The sequence below is a fragment of the Ascaphus truei genome, chromosome 3, assembly GCF_040206685.1.
Source record: "Ascaphus truei isolate aAscTru1 chromosome 3, aAscTru1.hap1, whole genome shotgun sequence".
NCBI lineage: Eukaryota > Metazoa > Chordata > Amphibia > Anura > Ascaphidae > Ascaphus > Ascaphus truei.
Genome location: NC_134485.1, coordinates 328,764,754 through 328,785,150, shown reverse-complemented (window position 1 = coordinate 328,785,150; position 20,397 = coordinate 328,764,754). Strand labels below are relative to the sequence as shown.

At 44.0% G+C, this 20,397-nt stretch overlaps 2 protein-coding genes across 2 annotated transcripts in view; both read left to right on the top strand.

Annotated features, from left to right (window-relative positions):
• The first annotated feature begins 3,662 nt into the window (after window positions 1-3,662).
• The window catches only part of LOC142489887 (retinol dehydrogenase 7-like), a 40,796-nt gene continuing 24,061 nt past the window's right edge, over window positions 3,663-20,397 (top strand). The window contains exons 1-2 of the mRNA XM_075591444.1: window positions 3,663-3,795; window positions 16,686-17,019. Of these exons, the coding sequence (XP_075447559.1) occupies window positions 16,707-17,019 (313 nt within the window). The 5' untranslated portion in view covers window positions 3,663-3,795; window positions 16,686-16,706. The remainder of the gene's footprint in view (window positions 3,796-16,685; window positions 17,020-20,397) is intronic.
• LOC142489888 (retinol dehydrogenase 16-like) overlaps window positions 3,693-20,397 on the top strand; it is a 73,820-nt gene continuing 57,115 nt past the window's right edge. The window contains exon 1 of the mRNA XM_075591447.1: window positions 3,693-3,795. The gene's annotated coding sequence lies outside the window, so the exon portion shown is untranslated. The remainder of the gene's footprint in view (window positions 3,796-20,397) is intronic.

Here is a 20,397-nt window from a genome sequence, read left to right as displayed (position 1 = left end):
TTGTTACCTGACTTCGCTACCTGCCGCCTGCCTCGGACCCCTGCTTGTTTCCTGACTGCGCTACCTGCCGCCTGCCTCGGACCCCTGCTTGTGACCCCTACTACGCTTCCTGCTGTTCCGGCCACCGAGATCCTACCCGCCACAGGAGTCCCCCGTGACAACACTGCACCTGCGTTCTGATGGAGTTGTGAGATTAGCAAATGGAGTGAGGAGCCAAACGCCATTTCCAAATCCTGTGTACAGTGTGTCTCATACAGGTTTGAGGTGATATAACCTTTACATGTTTTGTACGTTTCTGTGTGAGTGTAGGTACTCTTTTATTCTCCTCTGCTGACATTTCTCTATAGCCCTTCTTCTGTAATAGCCCCAATCTATCGCACAGAAAGCCCCATAGATATTAATGGGACTCTCTGTGCTATATCTCTGAATCAGCGTTGTCGCAATATAAGAGCCCCTGTATTACAAATGTCTTTAGAAGACACTGAAAATATATGAGCTAGATAATGTAACATGTCCCTTCTCCACTCCTGTTACTCATCCTTCACTGACTGTCCTCTTTTTTACGTGTCATGGCAAAAACATCATGTATGCCTATAATTGCACACTGGGTTACTGCCATGTGGTCCTCTATTTCAGCGGTGTGCAAACTGGGGGCGTGAGACTTTTCTGGGGTTGGCGCGGCGTTTACAGAGGTCCCGCGCTGAGACCGCGAGGCCTCTGTAAGCTTGCTAAACTTACCCGGCTCCAGTCAAGCGTCTCTATGACAACGCGGAGTCAAATGACGCCCGTTGCCATGGAGGCATGACGTCAAATGACACCGCGGGTCACGTGACATCACATTATCCCGCAGCATCATTTGATGCAACATTAGAGGTGAGGGGGGGCGCGACGGAGGAGCAGAGCAGGTAGGGGGGTGCAGCACAGGTTGTTTGCACATCGCTGCTCTAACTCATAAAATATATGTAAGACCGTAGGAAGGCACTGCATGTCCCCTGCCTGTCAGGGGGATCCAGGTCTCCTCTTAATATAACTTAGGGGCTATTCCTCTTCAGCCTACATCTCAGTCGCCCCAAATGCGGACATCTAAAAAGGTTCCAAAAGAGCTACACGCCTCTACACAGAAACAGCATGCCAACGGTTAAAATCTGCAATTCCTTGCTGTGCTTGTCACAACGCCCTCCCCCCTTGCAATTTGTATTGCTCTGAACTACAGGACCTGCATTATACAGCTGAATTCAATCAGAACCTCTTCAGCCTAAATCTCTCTTGCCCCAAAGGCGGCGGGGAATGGGCTCTTGCGGATTTTTTTGCCGTTTGCGGTCTGCACTTCTCAACACCTCGCACTGGAAACACTACAACTTAATTTGAAGTAATTACCTCAGCCCTTTCTCAGCTTTGGACTACTGTTATTTTGCACTCCCTTACTTACCTCTGCTCTCTCACTTGCACTTTTTCCTCCACACTTTCTCCCCTAAACCCTCCTTTCCTAATGTCCCCTTCTCTTCTGAAATCTCCCTCATTTTGCATCCATCAACTCCATCTGCTTCTTTCATCATCCTTATCATCATCCCCATCACTCCAAAAAATCCAACAACTCTCTCCTACTCTCTTTTCCTCGCTTTACTATTACTCCAACTCTTTAGTGACATATCCCCTAATCCTGGACCTATCCACAAACCCATCTTTTCACATCCCACACCTTAGCCCAAAGTCTCGATCTGTCGGAAATATTGGGTCATAGTGAATTTGGATGTGCACTGATCTTGTGTTTACTTTTAGATTTTTTGTCTCATCCCAAACGCATTCCAGTAAAACAGAGGTCCCCAACTCCAGTCATCAAGGACCACTAACAGTGCAGGTTTTACGGATACCCCTGCTAGAGCACAGGTGGTTCAGTCAAAATGATTGGACCACCTGTGCTAATGAGAGGATATCCTTAAATCCTGCACTGTTAGCGGTCCTTGTATTGTATTGTATGTCTTTATTTATATAGCGCCAAAAGTGTACTCGGCGCTTCACAAAGAATACAGTACAAGGAATTATAATTATACAATAAGTGCAGCAAAATCAGACAATAGCAGCAAAATTAGGACTGGAGTTGGGACCTCTGCAGTAAAGTATAAAAACTAAAAGTGCAAGTACTATATGTGCTGGGTGATCTAACTATCATATAACACATGGAACTGCATTACTTTTTCCTCCCCCGTCTCTTATTGCTTCACTAATTTTTCCTCTCCCCTCTCTTATTCCCCCATCAGCTTCTTCTTTTTTTATTTCCTCCTCCCTGTTTCCCTCCAAATTATTTGAGCGAGCTGTGCAGCTTTGGCTGCATTAATAGTCAGTGTTATTAGGGCTGCATAGTTCACCTGAGCTCACCTGCAAGCAGCTGTTGATGCCTTAACTCTTGTGTGTCTGAAGATTAGCTCTTTTCAATGTTTTCCAAGCACTGCAGGGAGCTCCAGTATAAAATCATTTCATGTCCGGCTTTTTATGCCTTATATTTCTTCTTATTTTCCTTAGCAATATCGTATTTCTTGCTCATTTGAAATTAGGCAAATGTAAACATGAAACACATTCAGTGGTTTCAATCATTCAACACCGACTGGCACCGCATCCCCTGGCAATGCCCTGCACTCAGCTCCAGTCCAAAGGTGTTCAGGTGAAAGTTCTTGGCTCCTGATATTGCTTATTAGGCCATTCTCTTCATGCACTTACATTGTAAGTTGCCCTCACTTTAAATACACTACTCCTTTTTTTTCAATCAACTATAGTTTTTGTAATTATTAATTTGTATTTTAGAAAATACAGTAGGCTAAATGTAAAACTGAAGTCAGATCTGACTCAACTGCGCCTATTTGCTTTTTCCTCTAGTCTCTCGCCCCCCCTTCCTGCTGAATAAATATGCTGTGCCTTTAATTTGAGAGATAATCCCTCCTTCAGATATTATACAGTAGCAGCACAGTTCTGTGTGCATGTGCATGTTTGACTTGTTAGCTGGGAGCCACGTTACCACTGACCTACAGAGCTTGTTCAGATATTTGGCTTTGTAACCCTTTAAAGGTGAGTGCTTTTTATGCTTTTTTGAGTTTACAAAATAGGTTACAAATAGGAAAATAACAAGGCAGGACACCCGGCACTTATGCTTAGAGAGTTGGTGACATCACCGCTCCCAAGCATGAGCATGGTCAGCGCCAGCGGGGCCGCAGCCTAAGGCCTGGGACATAGTTGTTTGCCAAGTGCGGAGGCGCGCTGAGGCTCAGGGAAAGCGGTGCCTGGATCCAGAGTAGTTACAATGATTCAACACTGACTGGCACCATCTCCTGACAATGCCCTGCAGTCAGCTTCAATGTATAAAGGTGTTCAGGTGAAAGTTGATATTGCTTATTAGGGAACACAATAGACCAGTCTCTTCATTCACTTACACTGTAAATTGCCCTGTTTTTAAATCCACTACTCCTTTTTTTTTTAATTAGAACGACTATAGTTTTTGTAATTATTTCTTTGTATTTTAGAAAATAGGCTAAATGCAAAACTTAAGTCAGACCTGACCCAACTGAGCCTACAGTATTTGCTTTTTCCTCTAGTGTCTCTCTGTCTCCCTCCCTCGCCCCCCCCCCCCCTTCCTGCTGAATAAATATGCTGTGCCTTTTATTTGAGAGCTAATCCCTCCTTCAGATATTATACAGTAACAGCACAGTTCTGTGTGCATGTGCATGTTTGACTTGTTAGCTGGGAGCCACGTTACCACTGACCTACAGAGCTTGTTCAGATATTTGGCTTTGTAACCCTTTAAAGGTGAGTGCTTTTTATGCTTTTTTGAGTTTACAAAATAGGTTATACTGTAAGTAAACAGCATTTCCAGAAAGGGCTAAACCAATTGTGGTTTTATATAATCCAACTCAGTACTTTTGCCTGTAAACAAAGGGTCAATAAAGAGGTGCGATATCCTCCAAAATCATCACATACTTGATAATGCCCCCAGTATAGGATCTAACTCTGTATTGTATCTTATCTTCCAGGCAACAGGGAACTTCCAATAGGTTAGTAATACTGTACATTGAGGAGTCAAAGGATGCTCTAACAGTACAGGGGTGCGCAAACTGGGGGGCACGTGATTTTCAGGGGGGGGGGGGGGCGCTACACTTATAGAGGACCCGCGCCCTTCCCCAAAGCATTTAAATTAAATGCCGGGGAGCACACTTGAGGCCTCTGTAACTCACTAACCTGGTCAGAGACCAGTTAAATGACGTCGCTGGGTCACATGATGTTGTGGGGGGGGGAACGAGCATGGGAGGAGAGCAGGCAGGGGGGTGCAGACTAAAAAGTTTGCGCACCCCTGCTCTGATATATGCTAACCTAGCTCCAGGTGTCTCTAAAACAGATTTAACCTATTTGAAGTATTGCATGTGTGCCTGCCTGAAAGAAAAGAAGCAGTGAGCCCAATAGAAATAGTGCTTTTAACGCAGTGTAATAGATGATTTTTTATTTTGCAAAACAAGTTCATGATTCTGGAGAGTTGTTTTATTGACAAAACATTCCAGGAGCAACGCAGGCAACAGATGAGAGATCAGTTAGGCATTCCAGTGGCATTTCCTGAATAGCGATTCAAAATAGAAGAATGTACCGTAGAAAACTAATCAGTGATGGGGTTGTAATAACTAAGGGGAAGATACACTAAAATCTGTTACATTACTTAACGTTATATTAATCGTAGTACTGTATTAGTTGATTGTCACGGAAGATCAGGCATTTACACCTTTTTATACCGGGATCATAACACTGAGCAAAACAAGGTGGTAAAATAAATTGTCATTTATTCACTTAAAAATAGGCTAAGCACAAAAACACAAAGTATATGAGAAAACACACTTACTGGGGGTCTGGGATACAAAACTAGACTTTCCTAGGTGAAATAGAACATACAACAAAGTCTTTGGGTTGACCGGGACTTAGTCCCAAATGTCCTGGAACTGAAATCAGCATGAAGTTCCTGACGCCACCGCTCTCTTTCTTCCGGAGATACTGAAATCCCTTGACCGGGAGTTAGTTCCAATCGTCCTGGAATTGTTTTCGGCTTGCAATCCTACCCACGACTGCTACGGTCAATTCTCAGAACTTGGCCTCGAAAAATGGGCCTTGAAATTTCTGAAGCCGGCTCGGTGCTATTTCTCCAAGAGCATCTTTTGGTCGTTTTGAATTTGCCGCTGCTGTTCCGGTGCTTAGAATCCGCCGTCCGGATTGGCTGGGGGTTTCTTACAGTATTTCAGAGGTAAGTCATGACATGCTACAGCCAATCCGAGCGTGGGAAATATCCTACCAGCCAATTAGGGCGCTGCCTGTCTACCGAGTCTGGGCAGGTGTGGATTCAGAATCTAACAAGGGCATGCGCCAACTTGGCACCTCTGTCACTTGTCATGCAGAAGCCACCCACTGAGTTTCGCTCCTCAAAGTCTGGGTTAGGGCAAATGGTGGTCCAAGAACTTCCATTCACCCAAGGATGAAAAAAGTACTTGAGGCTAACTCAGGTACCCAAATGGCTTTCACACTTAGCAACCTCTAAGGCTTTCATGTCCGGGAATCGAGCAGACTTGATGATGCCAAACTTGGTAGCCACATAGTCTCGGACCACTGGAACTGTAAGCCCCAGCTCATATTACTGTGCACAAGCATATACACATTTTAAACATACTGTTTAATAAAATATATACTTTATACTTTTCTAAGTCTTATGGTTATGGAATAAGAAATTGCACTTTTATTCCTACTAGCCATATTCCCCAAACACTATACCGGACTTAGACTTTTCAAACTCTTTGCAACCTTATGTATGGTTTGGAGTACCCCAAGAACCCCTATACCGGATTCTGGGTAACATGGGCATCCCCTCTTATACTAGGGACCCCTTTACCGTTGTTAATGTATATTTTGGTAGGAGTCCTATGTTTATATGTTTAAGAATGTACGCTCCATTTTTGTCAAGCTCAGCTACAATGTGTAGAGACCAGAAGACACTTCAAATACAGTTGCTCCCTGCTGAGATCAAGCCCCAGATATACTGTTTGACCGGAATCCTAAAAATATTCAGACTGTCACGTCAGCAAAATAACTACTGTATAGCAACGACAGCTGGGCTGGGGGGGTAACTGAAAGGAATATGGCATTGTTACGGATAACTATAGCAACGACAGCTGGGCTGGGGGGTAACTGAAAGGAATATGGCATTGTTAAGGACAACTGGCTTTTGTTAAGTGTACATGGCAACTTGGCAACCTGAATGAATTACATATATGTGACAACGCCCCGAAAGGGCTATAAGAACTGATGCATATGCCCATTAAAGCAGACCAGTGAATGAGAACGATACTGTGTATGTCTAAATTATACAGTTGTCTCCGGACGTCTGCAGCTATCCTGTCCAGTACATTGAACTAGGAAGGGTCCTCCCGGGAGGCAGCCTTGAGTCCACGGGGTAGACCTGCTACCGTATGGTGGAAAGCAGACCATATTTTCAACCGTTCTAGGGATACCACACATCCCTATGCCGCATTTACCTTTCTAGTCTGTGCTGAAGCAGGGAATACTAGCGGTGAGTCTGTTTTTCTCCCGTAATGAGCATAGCATTAACTATAATGGATGTTGCTGATAATAAGTTCCGTTAAGACTAATGTGGAGAAATAATATTTGTTTATTTAAAGCAGCAGTTTTTCCCCTTTAAGATGTGCATCAATACAATCCACACAATAAGTAATTAGATAAGTTGCCGATTGATCCGTTTTCCTGTGATCGATTGGCGAAGATTTGGCTCAGGGGGCAGAGGACGACCAAAGATGCACAGTTCTATGGGGAACATCATGTGACCAGGCAGTCACTAGATACAATTGGTGCACTGCTGAGAGAGGGCAGGGCTCAAAAAGGGGTATGCCAGAGCCTGTTTCAGAAGAGGAAGGGGATGTGACTTTGTAAATGATTGCTATAGAAACAAAAAATTCTGGTTACTTTATACTGTAATACGTTAAAAATGTAATTGAGAATAGTTATTCTTTTGTTTTGTTTTTTTAAATGTGTAACCCTGTTTCCCCCCTCCTCTGGGAAATACACTGGCTACTGCTTCTGTGTGGTGCTGAAGCCTACCTGTGGTGTCAGGAGAAGCTGAGCTGCGCGATGGTATGGGCAATGGGACAAGATATACTGTATATATATATATATATATGTGTATATATATATATATATATATATATGTGTATATATATATATATATATATATATATATAATCTAAAAACAGAAAATAGAGAGAGCGCACGCCCCATAGCATAACACTGTATGTAATTTATTAAAAGGGGGAAGGAGGGTGGGGGGTAGGGGGATTGGAATCGCACTCACAAGATTAAAATATATAAAAGGCAGTTTGTGAATTCATATTACCACCATCCGGTTCTGTGTACAGGAAAACGTCTCTGTGGACTCCTCCAGGACTGCCAAACGTGATCACCATGAACCAGGTACCAAGGGCTCCGTTCGCTGTCTGTATGCCGTCCAGAATTCAGCTCTCACTTCCAATGGCCGCTGATAGTATTCCCGCGCTTGGTTTGGCCTCGTGCGTGTGCGCAGCGTCATCGTGACGTAATCGCGCTATCAGTTCCCTGACGCGTTTCGTCACCAACGGGCGACTTTCTCAAAGGGCTAATGATGTATGGAGTCAAGTCCCGCCCTCTTATAGCCAGTCCGTTGCCGGGCAACCCGTAGTGGGGTAATTATTTAACCTGTCTCATGCTTAAAAGCTGGTATTCATTAAGGCACCAAATATATACCAAACTAGCTATACAGAGGCTAAATAAGGGCTAATACACATAGGGAATGGACATGAATAGCAAGAAGAATCTCAAAGACAATATTATTAAGACAAGATGAACATGCTAATGCTTTTATTCAAAAAATTATGAGCAATCACTGGGGAGTTCTCAGATGTGATCCTCATTTGAAGGGCATTCTTCCGGATCGGGCATCAATTGTCTACAGAAAGGCCAGAAGTATGAAGAGTATCATAGCTCCAACTAAATTAAAATCAGTAAATATCTCTGATAAATTAGCTCCAAATGGCCTTAAAGGAAATCATAAATGTGGACGAGGTAGATGCATTACCTGTAGACATTTAAAGGTCCGGTCCGATTTCAGTTCTCCCAATAGAGATATTATCTATCAGGTTAGAAATTACATTAACTGTCTCAGTTCATTTGTGGTGTACTGCATTCAGTGTGGTTGCGGATTACGCTATATTGGACGCACCACCAGATCCCTCTGCACCCGTTTCCTAGAGCACAGAAGGAGTGTCATAAAGGGATTAATTGTCAATAGTATTTCCCGACACTATAAAACTATACATAATCAAGACCCAAAATGTATGACAATTATGGGCCTGGAATATATTTCACCCTGTACTCTGGGAGGCGATCGTTATAAGATCCTGTGCAGACAGGAGACTTATTGGATCCACCAGTTGGGGACCCTCACCCCTGGAGGACTCAATGAGTGTCTGGATGCCAGTACACTGGTCTGATCTCCTGACCTCTTGGATTCTCGTCGCTCTTATCAAGGGAACCCAGTCATCAGTTCTCTTCCTCAGTCCTCTTTTTCCTACACTCCCACATTCCAAGCAGTTTTCCTCATCCCCTCCCCCCTTCCTCCTATTCCCCTGCCCCCCCTCCCCTTCCCATCCTTTCCCCCTACCTTTCCTCCTTCCTCAATCCCCCCCTCCCCCCCCCCTATCCTTCCTTTCCCTTCCTTCCCCATCTTCCCATCCTATCCCCAGTGGTCTCACCATATTCATTTTCATTGAAGGAATACACAGTGCAACTAATTCAAAAAAGTATTCACAATAGGCTAATATTAGTCCTACTATATACATCCATATTTTGGAAGGAAATGACCACATTCATTTATTATTCATCAGAACCTTGAACTCGCTCTCTCTCTCCTTTTCCAGTACACATATGCACATGCATGTGTATACATATATGTATGATTATTAATTATTTTTATATATTCATAGCATATAATTATAATGATTACTTGTTCTTTATAGATAACTCTTAAACAATTCCTTTGTTATATTATTTTTCTTGTCCCTATAGAAATGAGTATAATCTGTTATTTAGTAATTACTTCATGTATAATATTTGAGATATGGTATGTGGCCTATTCAGGATATAACATCAGGGTAATATATCAAGCCCCCTAGCAATATGATGCAGCCTGAACATAATTGTAGTATCACTAGATATCAATACTTATATAGAAGTATATTAAATTGTCTTAGAATGTGAACCTATTATATTTGTACAACTTCCTGTTTCGGTTTAACTAAAGTTGAATCTTAAATAGCCTTCTGTATGTGGTCTAAATTTTTTTATATATATGGAATTAATATTGAATTAGGATGTATGGGTAATCTTGTTCTATTTACTATTGAGATCTATTATCTTATATCTGATTTCATTGTTTATTTTTATGTTTATTTTTATGTCTCTTTTTAATATGTATGTATATATCATGTAGTGCAATGTATGATATAATTATTGATATCAATTAAGAGTATATACATTTTTCATTTAATTTATTGTCTATGTTAGTCTTCCTAAAGGGAAATCAATGGTAATCAATTTAAAAGTTATACATTGCAATACAATGAATCACTAATATTAATGAAGTGTAGGTATGAATGTGTATTTGCGTTTTACTTTGAGCCTTTAGCATGTTCATCTTGTCTTACAGTAATAATATTGTCTTTGAGATTCTTCTTGCTATTCATGTCCATTCCCTATGTGTATTAGCCCTTATTTAGCCTCTGTATAGCTAGTTTGGTATATATTTGGTGCCTTAATGAATACCAGCTTTTAAGCATGAGACAGGTTAAATAATTACCCCACTACGGGTTGCCCGGCAACGGACTGGCTATAAGAGGGCGGGACTTGACTCCATACATCATTAGCCCTTTGAGAAAGTCGCCCGTTGGTGACGAAACGCGTCAGGGAACTGATAGCGCGATTACGTCACGATGACGCTGCGCACACGCACGAGGCCAAACCAAGCGCGGGAATACTATCAGCGGCCATTGGAAGTGAGAGCTGAATTCTGGACGGCATACAGACAGCGAACGGAGCCCTTGGTACCTGGTTCATGGTGATCACGTTTGGCAGTCCTGGAGGAGTCCACAGAGACGTTTTCCTGTACACAGAACCGGATGGTGGTAATATGAATTCACAAACTGCCTTTTATATATTTTAATCTTGTGAGTGCGATTCCAATCCCCCTACCCCCCACCCTCCTTCCCCCTTTTAATAAATTACATACAGTGTTATGCTATGGGGCGTGCGCTCTCTCTATTTTCTGTTTTTAGATATCTGTGGAGGTGGTTAACCCCGTGTGAGAGCAGCCAAAGACCCATTTATCTACATCAAATACCCACCACTATGGACTAATTATTGAAGGACTGGTTGGACTTTTTTATTTATTTTTCTTGTTCCTTTTTTTTTTTAGCACGTTTTTGCACTTTTAAGCTAATTGATATTGATTGTGTTTAAATAGAGTTTATTAGGTAGTATAGTTTATATTTATATGTTAATCTATATATTATTTATGCACTTTTCACAATCCATTTGATTGATGGAACTATAGTTCACTCATTACACAATATATCACGGTACTGTTTTTGGCGCTACAATCTTTTGCTTATATATATATATATATATATATATATATATATATATATATATATATATATATATATGTGGTTGACAAATCACAAAAAAATCTACTCGCCACCTAGTACCAAACGTGTGCTGCTTGGGCCAATATTTACTCGCCCGGGGCGAGCAAATGTATAGGTTTGTCGAACAGTGTGTGTGTGTGTGTGTGTGTGTGTGTGTGTGTGTGTGTGTGTGTGTGTGTGTGTGTGTGTGTGTGTGTGTGTGTGTGTGTGTGTGTGTGTGTGTGTGTGTGTGTGTGTGTGTGTGTGTGTGTGTGTGTGTGTGTGTGTGTGTGTGTGTGTGTATATATATATATGTATATATATATATATATGTGTATATATATATATATATATATATATATATATATATATATATATATATATATATATATATATATATATATATATATATATATATATATATTTTTACAGGTAAACCCCGTTATAACGCGGAGATGGGAGGGGGGATGTCCCTCAGGTCCCGGCTTCCCCCTGTCACCGCGGGACAGGAGATGGGAGGGGGTATGCCCCTCCGGTCCCGACACGGTCACCGCTTGCTCATCCTCCTCCTCCGCCGCCCGCTACAACCCACAACAACACCCACCGGCCGGTCTCCAATGCGGAAGCGCAACCTCTGTCCGCTCTCCCTCCTCTCCTCCGCTGCCGGGGAGCCGTTGACAGACGTAACTGCCCCTCTCAGTCACGCCTCCGTTCCCTCCTACTGTCGCGGCAACGTATTGCAGAGGTATGATGGGAGTTGTAGTCCTTAGGCACGGTGACACGATCTAGGGAGGGCAGCTGATGGACTACAAGTCCCTGGTTGCATGGCGGCGCAAACCCGGAAGCAGCGGTGAAGCCTTTTTAGCTCACAATGCCCTGCTAGGAGCTGTGTGTTGTGGTTCATTGGGAGGTGGATGGGAGGTGGATGGGCAGTTTGACAGCTGGAGGGAGGCGCCTGCGTGCTTCCTGTTTTCTTCTGTATTAGGCTGTGTCATCTACAGGTGCTTTATTAGGGAATGAAGGATCCTGTTATGCAGAGGATGGCTACTTCCAGTTTAACTTTATTATTTATAGAGAGGGGTAGAAGGGTGGGGAGCTGTATTGGTCGTTTTATTATTATTATTATCATTATTGACAGGAACCCCAGATAATATATATATATATATATATATTTTTTTTTTGATACATCAGGTTTTGCATTAGAGCAGGGGTAACGTGTTATTTCAGTGCCTATTGACCTGGCATAGATTAACCCTGCAGTGCATGTCTGCAACACAAGGGGTTATAGAAGAAACAAGCAGATGTCTAATATATATATATATATATATATATATATATATATATATATATATATATATATATATATATATATATATATATATATATATATATATATATATATATATATATATATATATATATATATATATATATATATATATATATATATATATATATATATATATATATATATATATATATATATATATACACATGCCCCAAACCAGACGTCAATACTTCCATACCCTATTTCCTGAGAAAAAGAGAATTAAACAGAAAACACGCACTATCCCTGTATGTAAAAATACTGTAGGCCTATGGCTTCTTATTAACAAATTATGAATTTAATCTGTAATTGGGTTTTTTGGCTTGTCACACTTTTTTTTTTTAACACAAGGAGTTTATAATAAAATAAAAACGGTGTGTGTGTGTGCAGTGTGCAGTGTGTGTCAGTGTGAGCAGTGTGTGTGGAGTGTGCAGTGTGAGCAATGAGCAGTGTGTCAGTGTGTGCAGTGTGAGCAATGAGCAGTGTGTCAGTGTGTGCAGTGTGTCAGTGTGAGCAGTGTGTGTGCAGTGTGCAGTGTGTGTCAGTGTGAGCAATGAACAGTGTGTGTGCAGTGTGAGCAGTGTGTGTGCAGTGTGCAGTGTGTGCAGTGTGAGCAATGAGCAGTGTGTCAGTGTGTGCAGTGTGAGCAATGAGCAATGAGCAGTGTGTGTGCAGTGTGAGCAGTGTGAGCAGTGTGATCAATGAGCAGTGTGTGTGCAGTGTGTGCAGTGTGTGCAGTGTGTGCAAGTGCCTGACTTTGGCTCCTCGTGACCGCAACCATAGGAGCATCTTCCTCTGCAAAGGAGCAGATGAGATGTCCTAGATCTCTCCGAGTAGCCCCTCAGTATCTAACCCTGGCAGTATACCTACGTCCCTCACTCCTCTACCGGCACCCCAGTCGAGAAAAACTGAGGTGACCTGGATTGACCTAGGCCCCCTGTCTGGCATGGTGACCTGCATCCCTGGGCCAGGGAGCAGATCCTCTGGGCTGACCATATCAGGTCGTACCAGAGTAACGGTGGCACCAGAGTCGATCTGGCCGACTGCCTGGCGATCTCCGATGGTCACTGGACACAAATGCTTCCTCCAGGTGTCATCCACTTGCAGACCAATGGCTGCAACTTGATGCCTGTCTGTCCTCACTGCCTTGTAGATGGGGTAGGGACTGCCACCTGGGTCCTCTGCTAGACCTGTTGGTGTCTGCACGCTGCTACTCGGTTGGTGCCAGTCCCATGGAGGCGACTGGTCTCGCCGCTGGAGTGCATGGCCCCGGATTGGTGTTGCTGGTCCGAGACAGGTTGGGGCAATCTGGCTTCATATGCCCGGTCCGGTTGCATTGATAGCACTGTGCTTCATGGGCAAATCCTGTGGGCTTGGCTGAACTCCCCCTGGTGGAAGACTTTGTCCTCCAGGTCAGAGTGGTAGGGGGAGCCTCTGCTGGTTTACCTACCCACTGGGAGGGGCCACCGTAGGTAGCGTCACCGCTTCCTATGCTGGGGTCGGGTGGTTACAAACTCATCTGCCAAGGTGGCTGCCTCCTCACAGTTTGTCAGCTTGTGGTCAATGACCCATTCCCGAACCTCTGGCAGACACCTGTGATAGAATTGCTCCCGAAAGATAAGGTCAAGCCATTCCTTGTGGGTATTGGCATTGCACCCCTCTACCCACCGGGTACCTCGTGGATTATCCGGGCCATGAAGTCCGTGTGGGTGTCTCGGGTGGTCTTGTACTCAGTCCTGAACTGCTCTCGATAGGTCTCGAGATTAACTCGGTACCGCCTCAGTAGGACCACTTTAACATACTCGTAGTTCTCACCCTCCTTGGACTGGATCTCCTCGAATGCTTCCTATGACCCTCCCTCAGCTGCGGGGACAGGTACTTTATCCAGTCACCTGGCAGGAGAGAGTACCATCGGCACAGTTTTTCAAAGCACCTCAGCAATCCATTGAGATCACTAGTACCGTCCACAAACTTTGCAAAGCTGTAGTGAGATACCTTGGGTGGATGGTACTGAGCGTTGCCCCCGCTGGGCATGGGAGATACCGAGGGGTGAGGGATGGTTTGCATCATATGTATTTTCTCCGCTGTAGTAGCTCCTGGACACAGGATTGCTATCATAGCCGCAAATTCCTCAAGAGAGTGAAACGAACTGGCATCAGCCCTCCAGTATTGCCTCCAGCTCAGCCTTGCTGTGACCCTCAGTCGGCAGACCAAGGGTCTCAAACTAGGTAGCCATGGCTGCACGGTCCCAGGACCTATACCATCCTGATCGGGAAGCCATCTTCGCCCTGTGGCACTAAACTAAGTGACACGGAAAGCTCACAATCTACGAGCTCGACTCTGTGCTATAGATCCCCAAAGGAACTTATAGCCCAAAGCCTACTGATCCCAACCCTGCCACCAGAAAAAAGCCTGCCCAGGACCGTTAACACTTTTATACCAGGCTCATTCAGTAGGCAAAACAAGCAAAATGCGTACACACAATGAATATACAAAATACACACTTACTCGGGGGGTCTAGGGGACTACCGGTAACTTTGACCCCGAACTCCTGCAAACAAAATAACTGCATTTCTACCCAAATATCCCACCCAAGACTTACACTCCTGAAGTTTCAGGACTCTGGGACAAAGGGGTCCTGAAAAGTGGAAAAGCAGGGGTCACTTTAACTTTTACATATTACATTACATGGCCCCTGGCTTATAGTGCTATGTAGCTGAAAGGGACCCACAGTTTTCAGGGGTAACCAGATGGGCTTAACCTTTATTGTATAGCATGGATACCCCCTACCGTCACAGCCCCTAACCTCAACTCCTTACTGTGACGGTTGGGCAATGCAACTCAAATTAATAAAGGTTAAATCCAGCCATTACCCCTACCTGTCTGATGGATGTCTAGGATTATCCTACACATCTATCTGCCTGTGGCTCATTTGGCCTAAATCCTTTACGTTGAAGCATTATGTATAATGAAACCTGTATTGTGTATTTCTTGTTCCCTTGGAGTACTAGGCTAGTAATACACTTACCCAGCCTGCATGCCAAGGGATATGGGTTTGGCCGGTTCCACAAGGTGGTTGAGGACAAGGGAGAGTGAGGTTGGGTGCTCCTGCTATCGGGAAGACGTTGGTCCGATAAGTGGAGGTGTTGTCTGCCCCAGACAGCGAGGTGCCTATCTCATTAGGAGATACCAACCAGCATTGAGAACAGAGGCAAATAGGCAGTATTCTCATTGGTTGGTTCGTAATTCCCACTCGCTTTGCTTCAGCCCCTCCGTTACACCCCCAGCCTGGATTGGCCAATACAGAAAGCCCTTGTTCTGTGATTGGTCCAACACACAGCATCTGCGCTGTGATTAGTCGCGACATCATTCTCCTTGCTTTCCTATGGAGATGGAGAAACTAGAAAAGAGGTGGCCGATCTGAGTTCCACAGCTCATTCTTGGACTGGCATGCAGGTGGACTAAGTGGTGTGCTCCAAGATTGTGCCGTAGACAGCTAGGTAAGCAATTTTGGTAGCACCGGGCACCTAGGACTTCTGAGATTTCCCCTATATTCCCCTGGTTGTATAACTATACCTGTGTTGAGTGATTTGTGTTGGGTTTGACGGTTCCGGACAGAATAAAGATTATTTATTTGATCTCTGTGTCTTGTCTGGTGATTGATACCGTGAAAGAGTTCTGGTCTCCCATGACACTTACCCTAACCAGTTAACCTCTCACCATAAAACCACTTACCTTAAAATCCTAATTCTAACCAAAATCTTTACCCTAAAACCCTTAACCCCTTACTCTAACTCTGTTATCGGACCCGTTACCGATAAAAGCTTAAGCTCTTAGCCTAAACCCCCTAAAATTAACTCCTTATAACTTACCATAGCAGCAAAACGGCCAGCGGAGGCTAAATAACTGCAGCGAGATGGCTGTGACAGGATGTCCTATTCCGTGCATAGGAGCAGCTGGGACTCACACCCAGCACCAAAACAAGACCTCTAAGCCTACAAGGAAGCATGGCTTCACTGCCTGCTAGTGAACGGATTCCCAGATGCTTGCCTGGAACAACTGAATATCTCACCCAGCACAAACTACAAGCAGCACAAGCCTGCAAGGAAGCAGGTTCACAGAGGTGCCAAAGCTGCAAGGTAGCATATTCCCAGAGGGATTGCTTGGGAATAGCTGGGACTCTCACCAAGTCTCAAAAAGAAGAACATGTTGTGTTGTTGCAGATCTATGATGTTTATGTTTGATCGTTTGCACTGCTGAGCAAAGTATGTAATACTGGAATCTTTATTTGAAGTTACGTGGTGTGTGGACCCCTTACTGACCCTACCTAGAAGGCCAATCCATCACTTCTATTTAGTGCTAGCTTCCATCCCGTATACATAACACACATTGCTATACCAGTCCTAACCGCAGGAACCCTGCTTTTACTGTGTTCACACTTTAGCCAGACACTTCTCAACTATCTCATTGGACAGCACTGGAGGAAAAAAATAATTTAAATGTAATTGAAATAACATAAAGACCTTGCAGCGCTGCCCTTACAGTGATAGTACAGAAAAATAACTCTAATGAATCATTCTTAAACACTTTGCCGTTATGTATCTGTATTACAGTGAGAAGCTGCTGCCCCCATCATGTGGCTCCCTCTGCTGGTGCTCTTAGCTCTGATTTTCCTGTACAGATGGCACAGGGGGAGACAGACACTGCAGAATCTCTCAGATAAATATGTGCTGATCACTGGATGTGACTCTGGATTTGGGAACCTGCTGGCGAAGCAGCTGGACCGGCTTGGGCTGCGCGTGCTGGCTACTTGTCTGACAGAGAGAGGGGCAGAGGACCTGAAGAAGGAGACATCCAGCAGACTACAAACAGTATTCCTGGATGTTAGTGACAGTCAGAGTGTGAGTTCTGCTGCCAAGTGGGTCACTAGCACTGTAGGAGATGCAGGTGAGTGAAGCTTTATGTCAGGAGAAAATGTTATTTAGTAATAGGGATAACTCCCACAGAAAGGGGTATGTTTGTGCAGTGTAGATACTTTGTTTACAGCATCAGTAGGGAAATGCTGAGCAAATGTCCTTAAAAGTGATATGTTCAGGGGCGCACATGACAACACGCGGATGCACGCAAGCTAAGGAAGCCTTGTGTACTCCGCCAACATAATTAGTTATAACTCCCAATCGCCGATCTGATCGGAGCCGCAGGACATTCCACAGGCCGGGGAGAACCAACGGGGATGGTTCATAAGAAAACCCCGAAGCCAGGGACCCCTGATCTCACCCACTTCAGCCACGGGCAGCCAACGATGGCTGAAAAGAAAAAAAACAAATATGGCACCACCGAGTTGAGCGCACGCTGTAGGACCTGATAGAAAAGCAACCCTTAGAAACTCTGCAAAGAGGGCCACAGCAGCGGAGGGGCCAGGGGAGAGATCTGCTTCCAACAGTGAGCTGGATATGGCTGAGGGTGACACAGTAATCACAAAGCAGGACCTCCAGAACATGCTTAGAGAAATGCAAGCGGGCTTTTAGTCAGTTCTGGATAGAGCTGTAAATGAATTTAAAGCGACGTTTCCTTACTGGCTAAAAGAACTACGGAGCTTGAAAATAAGCTGGATATTTCCCTACAAAATCAGGTAAATGCTGATGATGAGGTCTTGCATCTCAATGACGAGATAAGAGCTATATAGAAGAAAGAGGCGCTCCCCTAAAAATAGTACCAAATATAATCAAAAGGTAACAATAAAAACCAAGTAAGGGATAACAATAAAATACTAGCCCTTAGTATTGTCCTCTAGTTTGCAGCTCAACCCATAGAGGATCCTTCCTTGATCCCCTCAAATTCAGTCATAGTGGATGCGCTCACCATTATTCCACTACGAGATAAGAGCTATGAAAGACGGCATAGACGACCTGGAGTACAGGGAGCAGAGGCAGAATCTAAGAATCTGTCACGTCCATGAGTCAGTATCTTCAGAAGCCCTCCAGCCATAACTTAACAGACTATTTACGTCAATTGACCCGCAGCTAAAAGTTGGCGATCTTTTGATGGATAGAGCCCATCGAGCCTTAGGTCCAAGATTGATGACCCTAAAAGAAGCAGAGATGTGCTTCTAAGACTCCACCAATATGCAACCAAGGAAGGGATTATAAGAGGCTGCAGAAACAGAGACTCCATTGAATTTGAAAACTACTCCATACAGATTTTCCAGGATCTAGCCAGGGTGACAATCGAGAGGAGCAGAAGGCTGCGACCTGTAACGGCGGTTCTCCAGGAAAAGGGTATTCGTTACCGTTGGGCCTTTCCATTCTGCCTGGTGAAAAATCATGAAGGCAGACAGATCTCAATCTGTTACCCCGAGGAATTAGCATCTTTTCTGTCTGCGTGGGTCTGACCCCCAGGGATGGATCGGGCCAGCACCGAAGACCTCGAGAAGACAACACGGATGACGATCGATCGGCTGAGGGTGCAGTTGCCCGGAGATAAAAGATTTAAGACCGACTGTGATGTTGTGGGGCTCGTCGGGTTCGCAGCCACTGGCGATCCGGCAACCAACGGCAACCCAGGGAAAGATACCCTGGATGTGTAGTTATATTTGTTTTCTCTTTTCTTTCCGCTTTTCTCCCTGTCTCCCTCTATACTTTTTCCAATCTATTATAGGGTCTCTTTTACATACGTTTTGGAGACTTCTACCAGCCCCCTGGGTGCCGGTCTACTACAACTGTTCAGTGAATGAAACACATGGATCGAACGCCCCGGCGATGGGTGAGGGGGCCTTGGCCCAAAGACTTAGAAAGGCTGGGGGTCATTTGTTTTGAGACACAGGGGTCACCAAACCTCATGGAGAAGCCAAGAGCAATCAAATGTAATGTTACTAAACATTGAACACTTAGAGATAAAATAGGAAACCGGGTTTTTATATTTATATTCCTACCCGGGAAGCCTATCCCTATAAGTGCACGCTAACATGAAAAAGTTTTATATGTTTATCTGTCCCACGGTATGTTTTATAGGCCATTTTATATTCTAGATGGAGAAATGGCAAAAGCGCTCAAATGCCAGGCCAATGATGATATAATGCCAGAACCACAATCCAAAGGAAATCCGCAATCACAAATATAGAGTAGTGATAATGCAACAACAATAATGGGTACAGTCCTCCTGAAGACAGGTAGTGGATAGTATAAGCCCACTCACGATCAATCTCATTGGTAGGTTCCCCTAAGTTAGCAAAAGTACTCACGTCCCTTGGTGTGGCTGGCTGTGTAGCTTCCAATGCTGGTATGCAGGAGTAAAAAATTGGGAGGAGCGCACGAACCGAATGGAGCAGGAAAGGACCCAGAATCAAAATATATAAAAAGGGTACTTTATTGTGTCATGAGACCCATCCAACGCGTTTCGAACGTCACAGGGTTCTTTAGAACAATCACATTAAAAAAAATCCATTGAGGAAAATTAATAAAATCCTGACCCAGGCAAGAGAGGAACTTAAGAGGGTGCAATTAGAGGATGTAGAGAAAGCACTTAAGTGGACCAAGCAAACGTATTATGATAAGGGAGATAAGGAAGACCACAAAGTTTTAAATGCAAAAATAACCTGGTTAGAGTTAGTAAGGGCGGTTATCTCACTGAAGCCATCAAAGGCTCTGGGCCCAGATGGTTTCTCAAATTTGTACTACAAAAATGTTATAGGAATCCTAGGGCCATATTTACTAGATTTTTTCAAGGACTTTCTCAGCGGAAAACTAATCCCCCCACAGATGACAAAAGCCAATATAGTGGTGATCCCTAAAGAGGGTAAGGACCTTTATGTTGTGGTACTGTAGCTACAGACCAATCTCATCTCAATCTCATACGGATCTGAAAATTTATAGTAACATTTTGGCAAACAGGTTGAACCCAATGCTCCCAATACTCCCTAGATTAATCCATTATGACCAGGTAGGTTTTGTGAGCGAATGCCAGGCATCGGCTAACACAAGGAAAATTATTCATGTGATAGATCAGATACATAAATCTAAGATGAAAGCAATGTTGTTGAGCCTGGATGCAGAGAAGGCATTTGAGAGGATAAAATGGGATTATTTAGACAAGACATTGGAGGTATTTGAATTTTCAAAGTTTTTTTTTTACAAGGGGTTCGGGACCTCTACCAGACGCCGACAGCCACTTTGAAGATCCTGGGGGGGGGGAGAGAAATCTGATAACAATTAAGAATGGGACTAGACAGGGGTGCCCCCTCTCTCCTCTTCTTTGTCACACAGTGTCACGTTGCCATGATAACAGGCATCATGTGATGCCTTGGTGCCATAAGTTGTCCCGTTGTCA